The sequence below is a fragment of the Aquarana catesbeiana genome, linkage group LG10, assembly GCF_042186555.1.
Source record: "Aquarana catesbeiana isolate 2022-GZ linkage group LG10, ASM4218655v1, whole genome shotgun sequence".
NCBI classification, from domain to species: Eukaryota; Metazoa; Chordata; class Amphibia; order Anura; family Ranidae; genus Aquarana; species Aquarana catesbeiana.
In genome coordinates this window covers 156988251-156997961 of record NC_133333.1, presented here as the reverse complement: position 1 = coordinate 156997961, position 9711 = coordinate 156988251, and the positions used below count along the sequence as shown (strand labels likewise).

At 46.2% G+C, this 9711-nt stretch overlaps 1 protein-coding gene across 2 annotated transcripts in view; it reads right to left on the bottom strand.

Annotated features, from left to right (window-relative positions):
- Window positions 1-2722: 2722 nt before the first annotated feature.
- Window positions 2723-9711, bottom strand: part of HSPBP1 (HSPA (Hsp70) binding protein 1) — a 123993-nt gene continuing 117004 nt past the window's right edge. For both annotated transcript variants that reach the window (XM_073602812.1, XM_073602811.1), the window contains one exon: window positions 2723-3027. In XM_073602812.1, coding sequence (XP_073458913.1) covers window positions 2950-3027 — 78 coding nt within the window. In that variant the 3' untranslated portion in view covers window positions 2723-2949. The remainder of the gene's footprint in view (window positions 3028-9711) is intronic.

Below are 9711 nucleotides of genomic sequence, written 5' to 3'. Positions count from 1 at the left end.
ATGGCATTTGTGTGAAAGTGTGCCTAGTCTGTGCAATGCTGTACCCTACGCTAATACTCAACTAGTGAATGGTAGCGTTCAAAACATTCACCAATGCAAATACCAGGATTGTCAGGACAGGAGGGACAATAATAGCAGGCGTCACGCCTATATCCGCGCTTGCTGCAGACACGACATCTTTTTTGGGGGGGTTCGCTGGGTAGGGGTACTCGGGAGGACAAAGAAAATGCCTCTCATGCAGCCGACTGCATTTGGTTGGGGATGTGAATGGGGGAAGTACGGGCGCTGCAGAAGTGGTGGGTTCCCAATTAGGATTGGCGAATGCAGCAGGATGGGCACGACGGGTGTGTTTGTCTTCTTCTTGGTGGCAGCGGGACACTACTTAGCTTGCCACCTCACCAGCTTGAACTGCACTTATGGGACTCGCCACGTCACCAAGTGTTACTGCAGTGCTGGTTTGACTACGACCGGGGTGTACTAGGCCGCTAGTGCTTGCCAGTTCACCAAAACGCTACCAAAAAAAACTGTTAGCGATCGCAGGGATCAGGCCTGACTCTGCGAACGCTGCAGTTAAGCGTTTAGTGTTTTGTAAGTGACAGTGATCGATCGATACTGCACTTGGGTGGGCTGGGCCGGGCGGAGGAGCAAAATGCAGGTGCTAGCAGGTATCTGGGCTGATCCCGCTAAAACTGCGTTTTTGGGAACCCTAAACTGCTGGGGACGCTAGTATAGATCTGATCAGATATTGATCCGTTCAGATAATATACCACGAAGGGAGGTGTACGGTGCGTGCGTGGGTGTTAGCGCTACTGGCGCTAACCTGACGCTGCTTGGGGCTGGTGCTTACCAGTTCACCAAAATGCTACCAAAAAAAAACTGTTAGCGATCGCAGGGATCAGGCCTGACTCTGCGAACACTGCAGTTATGCGTTTAGTGTTTTGTAAGTGACAGTGATCGATCGATACTGCACTTGAGTGGGCTGGGCTGGGCGGAGGGGGCAAAACACAGGTGCTAGCAGGTATCTGGGCTGTTCCCGCTAACACTGCATTTTTGGGAACCCTATACTGCTGGGGACGCTAGTATAGATCTGATCAGATATTGATGCGTTCAGATACTATACCACTAAGGGAGGCGTATGCTGCGTGCGTGGGTGTTAGCGGTACTAGCGCTAATCTGACGCTGCCTGGGGTGACGCATATCACCGCCGGGCGATCAGGGGGCTAAACCTTTATTAGGTAATAAACAGCGGGTGCCCTGACACTATAAAAAATAAACGAACTAACCAGCGTCACCCGTAACGGTTATACAGTGATCAGTGGTGAAAGGGTTAACTAGGGGGCAATCAAGGGGTTAAAACATTTATAAGATAGTATATGGGGGTCCCTGTCGCTATAAAACGCTGACGGCGAACCTAAATATTTACGTCCCTAACTAGCGTCACCAGTGACACTAATACAGCGATCAGAAAAATGATCGCTTAGCGACACTGGGTGATCAAGGGGTTAAAACTTTATTAGGGGGGGTTAGGGGGGTACCCTAGACCTACAGGGGGCTAATACTAACTGCCCTAACACAGTAACTGTCACAAACTGACACCATGCAGTAATCAAAAAAAAAACTGCTTGGTGTCATTGTGACAGGGGAGGGGAGGGGTGATTAGGGGGGGGGGGTCAGGGGGTGTTATGTGTGCCTGGCATGTTCTACTGTGATGTGTGTTTGTTGTGCACTCACATTTCAGTCTTCTCTCCTCGGCGCCGGAACGGAAACTGCCGAGCCGAGGAGAGATGACATCACATCCTCTGCCTCTGTGTACTACACAGAGGCAGGGGAAGCATCTCATTGGCTGGGAGCGATCGCGAGGGGGGGGCACGATCGGATGGCCTCCCCCTCATCTCTGATCGCTGCCAGACCAAGGTACGCGATTTTGCCTGCCCGTGCCATTCTGCTGACGTATATCAGCGTGAGGCGGTCGTCAAGTGGTTAAAGAGAGTCCTATGCGTTTTAGTCTGGTTAAGGTGCAATTTCAAGTAAAAATTTCCCACCTGAACCAGTGAACAAAACTGCACCAGACTCCTTTTTAAAAAAATCGCTTTGAAAAAGTGAAGCCAGACATGAACCGAGCCTTACTGGGATTTGCTTTTTTTTTTTTTACCAAAAACATGTAGCAGAATACATTTTGGTCTCAATTTATGAATATATTTGATTGGATATGTTTTATAACAAAGTAGAAAATATTATTTTTTTTCAAAATTTTCCCTTTTTCATTTATATAATAAAAAAACCAGAGGTGTGCAAATACCACCAAAAGAAAGCTCTATTTATGTGAAAAAAATTATTTAAAATATCATTTGCGTACACAATGTTGCATGACTGCACAATTGCCAGTTAAATAAACTGCAGTGTAGAATAGTCAAAAATTCTCTGGTTATGAAGGGGGTAAAACCTTCCAGAGGTCAAGTGGTTAAACATCTGATATGTTTTATATTGTGAAAAAATAATGGGTTTGTGAGCTATGCAAATCACTGCATTCTGTTTTTATGTAGATTTTTACTCAGCGTCCCAGGCGTTTTAGAACTGTGGTTGTACATTTATGCAGATTGTCATACTGAAATAATTAATATAAGGTGAACTGCAGAACTGTTGGAGTAATGAAGCTCCAACCAAACTGTACTTGTAAAAAGGTAAAATATGCAAATCAAGTAAAAGTAAATCTAAACTTCAATTTTCCAAAATATATGCATTTTTATTCCAAGATACACAAGCAGTTTATGCAGAAATACATAATAAATAGTTAAGTCCAATGATGTTTATTTAGTTCTCAGCCTTCTCTTTTGAAACAAAGATTGCATACGTCTGAGGAGAGCCCCGGTTAACAGTCTATAACCAAATATTTTAGTCATCATCTTGCCCCATCATGAGGCAATATTTGTGAACACAGTTTCTATGAGATCATCGGTCCATGCTGTAGTCATCAAGAGTATCCTGGAAGCAGATCTTCAAAAGACGCTCACAAAACTCCAACTCTTCCTAAAAAAAAAATAAAAAAACATTTTTTTTTTTTTTTTTTTTTTTTTTTGTACCTAAAAGTAAATCATGTCTCCTAAATTCCTCAGCAAGTTAAGACCAGATAGTTTACATGACTGTTTCCACTGCTTCCATCTTTTAATTACATATAAATGACCTCCTTGGTCCATGCTACCTTACTGTTGCTAAACACAGTGCTAAACAGTAAAACAGAATTTTTCCATTTCCTCGAGTACAGTAGCACAGGCTTTCTTAAAATGATTATTGACTGTTATATGCAGCTACCTTCAGATGACTGATCATTAGCAAAAGAAAGACTGTAGGGATAATACCCCCTTATCCAAACCCGTCTACTTCTAGTTAGCTATAGGGAGATCATAAGAACAGAGGGGAGGAGCCTATGTTATGTACTGTACTCCAGGAAACTAACTTTACTGGGAAGCCAAAAATCCAATTTTCTTGATCACACAGTGCAGGACACAGGCTTTTTTAAATCATATCTGGGATGTCCAAAATCAGTCCAACTGAGGAGTGGGCAACACAGCAAACAATGCAAAACAGACCCAAATAACAAACAGGTCAAAAAGGCTCCACAGACTTAGAGCAGCTTGTATTGCCTGCATCCTAAACTGGTATCAGAGGAGGCTGGTGAAAGCCTTGCAAATCTGAAAAACATTTGCCTGCTGCTGAAAAGACCCAATTAGCACCAACAAATCTGACAGAATGTGCTTTAACAAGAAAAGGAGGAACCCTATTCATCAGGCTATAGGCCTTAATGATAACTTGTCTAAACCACCTAGCAATGGTGAAATGAGAGGTGTGGAGACCCTTGCAGGAACCTTCAGGTGCACAAAGATTCAAAAGAGAAGTGTGGGATGTTAAAAAATAGGATTTTTTTGTCACTTACCTGTAAAACCCTTTTGAGTACAACACGGGACACGGGCGAATATTCATTTCCTACTGGGTTAAATGCCATCTCTAGGTGAATGGACACTGGTAGACAGTATTAGACAGGCAGTTATCCCATTATAACACTCCCATGCAGGAAGTAATTCAATTTTGTAGCAAGCACTGAATCCTCAAAAAGAGGGGAGGGACCTCTGTGTCCCGTGATGTACTCAAATAAAAGGATTTTACAAGTAAGTATGACGAAAAAAAATCCTATTTTCTTTATCATACATCACAGGACACAGAGTTAGGCCAATATTCATTACCTACTGGGACATCCCAGGGCAATAGCCTTGAGGGCAGGGAGACACCCTGCCAAATAATAGCCATCAGACTTTATATGGCAGCCCGCAATACACTGCGGCGAAAGCTGAATCCTCAGCTGCTCGAACATCCACTTAAAATTTTGTGAACATATGCACTGAAGACTAGGTAGCTGCCTTACAAATCTAAAGTCACAGATACCTGATGGCAATAAGCCCAGGATGTTCTTACACCCCTGGTAGAATGAGTTCTCACCCTAAAAAGGGAGATGCCTTACATTTCAGACCATAGGCCTGAATGACCAACTGATGGACCCAATTGGCAATGGAAGCTTTGGCAGCTGCCTGCCCCTTCTTGGGTCCTTCTGGTAAAACAAAAACAAAAACAAAAAAAAAAAAAAAAAAAAAAAAAGAGAGTCTGATCTTTGGATCTCCGCAGATCTAGACAAATAAACTCTGACTGCCCAGACGACGTCCAAGGAATGCAGTCGTCTCTCTTCCGCCGAACGAGGCAGAGAGAAAAAGAAGGCAAAACAATGTCCTGATTTAAAGTGGAGTTCCACCCAAAAGTGGAACTTCCACTCATCAGATTCCTCCCCCCCTCCGGTGACACAGTTGGCACCTTTCAGGGGGGAGGGGAGTACAGATACCTGTATATTACAGGTATCTGTACTCACTTCCGGCATAGATAGCCGCAGAATCTGCGGTTATTTACGCCACTTCCTGCTCCCTCCCCGCTGCCTGCTGGGAAACACACAGGTCCCAGAGGCAGCAGGGACCATCTGTATTGCGCTGCGCGATTCGCGCATGCACAGAAGGGAACCGGGAAGTGAAGCCGCACGGCTTCACTTCCTGATTCCCTTACCGAAGATGGAGGCGGCAGCACCCGAGGACGGAGAGACGGTTCGGCCTCGGGTGCCGTCATCGCGGGCGCCCTGGACAGGTAAGTGTCCATGTTTTAAAAGTCAGCAGCTGCAGTATTTGTAGCTGCTGACTTTTTAAAAAAAAAATTTCGGCGGCACTCCGCTTTAAATAAAAGGCCGACACCTTTTTTGGTAAGAAGGATGGAATAGGAAGCAATGCCACCTTGTCGTAGTGAAGATTTAGGTATGGTTCCTTATATGAAAGTGACACCCTTCTAGCCGAGGTGGTGGCCATCAGGAAGGCTAGCTTGCGTGACTGCAGACTAATGGAATTTTCTTGATAGGTTCAAATGGTTGTTTCTAAAAACACAGAAAGCACCAAATTTAAGTCCCAAGGACACATAGGTGACCTAATGGGGGAAGCAAACGAGTTGCCCCCTGCATAAAGGTTCGGACAAGCAAATGGGAGGCTAAAGGCATTTGGAAGAATACTGACAGGGCTGAAATCTGACCTCTGATTGTACTTAAAGCCAATCTGATTTCCACAGCCAACTGTAGAAAAGAGAATTCTCCCAATTACGCATTTCCGAGGATGCCATTTTCTGGCTACACACCAAGCAATACAAGTCTCCCAGACCTTATGATAGATCTTCCTAGTGACTGCTTTCCTAGCATTCACTAGGGTAGACACCACTGGTCCTGAGATGTCACGATCCTTCAGCACCTTGGCTTCAATAGCCATGCTGTCGAATTTAGAGACTGTAAATTGGGGTGAAATATAGGACCTTAAAACAGTAGATCGGGCGGCGTGGAAGCGTCCATCGCTCGTCTATTGCCAATCTCACAATCTTCGGGAACCAGGGCCTTCTGGGCCAGGCTGGTGCCACCAGAATGACTGGAACCCCCTCTCTCCCAATCCTCCGCAACAAATATGGAAGGAGAGGGATCGGGGGGGGGGGGGGGGGAGCATAAACCAGGGAGTACTAACTCCATGAGACTTCCATAGCATCTGGTCCAATTGCCAGGGGATCCCTTGCTTGGGACACAAACTGATGTAGCTTGATGTTGAACCTGGATGCCAATAAATCGACATCTGGCCATCCCCAACACTTGCAAATTTCCTGGAACACCCTTGGGTGTAGGGACCATTCCCCCGATTATCTCAACCGCCAGATCTGCTGGCGTCTGAGATAATCTGCCCTTCAGTTATCCACCCCTGGGATATGAATCGCCGATAGAACTGGCACATGTCCCTCTGCCCGGGCTAGTATGTGGTTCATCTTTTTCAGAGGTGAATGACTCCTGGTACCGCTCTGGTGGTTTATATAGGCCACTGCAGTGGCTTTGTCAGACTGAACCCTGACAGGGCAGTCCTGAAGCTCAACTGTCCAGGACCATAGGGCCAGACATACTGCCCGCAACTCCAGGATGTTGGTGGGCAGGTTTTGTTCTGTTCTTGACCATCTCCCAGAGCTGTGAGCCCCTCTAGGGTCTGATCCTGCAACCACCAGGTTAGGCTTAAGCACGCCCGAGGAGATAAGAACATGGGATAATCCAGGGCTTGCCCTCTCCTGTTACAAGCCGACAAGATGTCTTGTTGTATAGGCCTGGAATGGAACTGGGCATAGGGCACTGCCTCGAAGGACACCATCCTTCCTGGAAGACTCATACAGAGCCGAATGGAGAGTTGTCTGGCGCCCCTTATCTGACACACCTGATCCTTAGGGGTGGCAAAACTACCCTTGCATGGATCATATCTAGGATCAGACCTAAATACTTCAGACTTTGAGCTGGTCTCAAGGCTGACTTTTTGGTATTTATGACTCAGCCCAAGCTTTCTAAATATCGCACAGTTCAGGTTATGCTCTGTTCTATAGCCTGTAGTGAGTGATCTCTGAGCAGGAGGTCCTCAAGGTACCCGAGCACCAAGATACCCTGGGCAGTTAAAAGACCCAATACTGTTGCTAGGACATTTGTGAACACCCAGGGAGCTGTAGCAAGCCCAAGGGGCAGAGCCACAAACTGAAAATGACGTTCCTTTACTGCAAATCGCAGGAACCTCTGATGAGGTTGAAAGATAGATACGTGTAAATACGCATCCTTATTAAATCGATGGAAGCTAGAAAGTCTCCCATCTGGAGCGAGGCTACTACTGAGCGGACAGACTCCATCTGAAAGGACTGGATTAATAGATACTGGTTCAGGGATGTTAGATCCAAAATGGGCCCATTTGGTTTTTGAACCGTAAACAGGTTGAATAAAACCCTGCACCCCTTTTCGGATACAGGAACCTGTATAATCACTCCCTGATGCACTAAATTATCTAGTGCCTGAAACAAAAAGTTTCTCTTTGGAGGATCTGAGGGAATGCTGGATCTTAGAAACCTTTGAAGGGAACCCCCGTAATTCTAGCTTGTAACCGCGGGATACTGTCAAGGTGACCCACTCGTCCTGAACCACTGTTCTCCAAATGTCTGCAAAGTGCAGCAGCCTTCCCCCCACTCGATAGAGTGTGGGCGTCTCCTCAAATGGAGGGCTTGGTGCTGGGTTTAGAAGAGTTTTGGACCCAGGGTTTCTTCTGGCCCTGCGGCTTGCCCCTGGCTCTAGCACCCTGTTGGCGGCGGAACTGCCTTGGCGCTGGGACACCTGAGGAAGTGGTCCCTGAGGTTTTAAACGAGGGACGCCTGGTCTTTCTCTTCACAGGAAGAATCAAACTCTTCCCTCCGGAAATCTTTTGGATATATTTGTCCAAATCATCACCACCAAACGTTCCCCATGAAAGGTGAACCCTACTAATAACTTCTTACAAGGAAGCTAGGCTGACCAGTTCTTAAGCCACAAAAGTCTGCGCATGTGTACAGACAGGAGAGCCAAAACGAGAAGCCTGCTGTATTGAATGCTTTAAAGGCATCAACAGCAAAACACAGCGCTCGAGATATATCTGCTCTGCTTTCAGCATGATCATCCTCTTGGTTAGGCCTGTCAGGCCGTCTGACCTGATCCTTTAACTGCTTCCCGACAGGCGCACGTCGGCAGAATGGCACAGGTGTGCAAAAGGGCGTACCTGTAGGCCCCTTCGTAATCCCGGGCTAGCGGGCGCAGAAGTGTGGCCGTGGGTCCCGCAGACTCCCTGTCCGCCAGTGGCCCGCGATAAGGAGAGGCAGAACAGGGAAATTCCTATGTAAACAAGGCATTTCCCTGTTCTGCCTAGTGACATGACAGGGATCTACTGCTCCCTGTCATCGGGAGCAGTGATCTCTGTCATGTCCTAGGTAGCCCATCCCCCCTACAGTTATAACACGCTGAGGGAACACATTTAACCCCTTGATCGCCCCCTAGTGTTTAACCCCTTCCCTGCCGCTGACATTTACACAGTGATCAGTGGCTATTTTTAGGTCTGATCGCTGTATAAATGTCAATGGTCCCAAAATGGTGTCAAAAGTGTCCGATCTGTCCGCCGCAATGTCACAGATCACCGCCATTACTAATAAAACAAAATTAATAATAAAAATGCCATAAATCTATCCCCTATTTTGTAGACGCTATAACTTTTGTGCAAACCAATCAATATACACTTATGATTTTTTTAGCCGAATCGCAAAAAATGCTCTGGTCAGGAAGGGGGTAAAATCTTCCGGGGCTGAAGTGGTTAAGGACTGGCAGATTCCAGTTGTTGCGACAGCTGGCTGAACTGGTCAAAGAAAAGGAAGCCTTTAAAAGTGACTCCAGTTTCTTGTCAACAGGGTCCTTCAAGCCCTGTAAGTTATCTACCGGACAAGTTAAGTTCTTGTTTAAGGAAGAGACTGCCGCATCAATTGCTGGCATACTCCACTTCTTAACAAACTTTTCCTCCATGGGATATAAAAGGGAAAACCTCTTATGCCGCGTACACACGGCCGGACTTTTCGGCATCAAAGGTCCGACGGAACGAATCTGTCAGACAATTCGATCGTGTGTGGGCTTCATTGGATCTTCATCGGACCTTTTCTGTCGAAAAATCTGACGGACTTTAGAAATAGAACAGGTTTCAAATCTTTCCGACGGACTCGAGTCCTATAAAAAAAACATTTGTCTGTATGCTAGTCCGACGGACCGAAAACGACACAAGGGCAGCTATTGGCTACTGGCTATGAACTTCCTCATTCTAGTCCGGTCGTACGTCATCACGTTCGAAACGATTGGACTTTGGTAGGATCGCATGTAGGCAAGTCTGTTTCGTCGGAACTCCGTTGGAAAAGTCCTTCGGAGTTCAGGCGGACGAGAAGTCCACTCATGTGTACACGGCATTAGGAGGAACGAAAATCCTGTCAGGATGTTCCCAATCAGTATACACCGCCTGTTCCAGCAGTGGGTGCAAAGGGAAAGCCTGTGCGGCCTGAAGAGGCCTCAGGGACCCCAAAGAGGACCAGGGGGGCTCAGAAACCGCTGCAGGAGGCAACTTAAACAATTCAGTCCCTGAAGATTTGGCTGACCAGAGCATTTTTTGCGATACGGCACTGGTATTTGATCATCTCTGTGGTTTTAATTTTTTCCGCTATAAGCAACAAAAAAAAAGGAGCGACAATTTTGAAAAAAAAATTAAAAAAAAATAATATTTTGTGCTTTTTGCTATA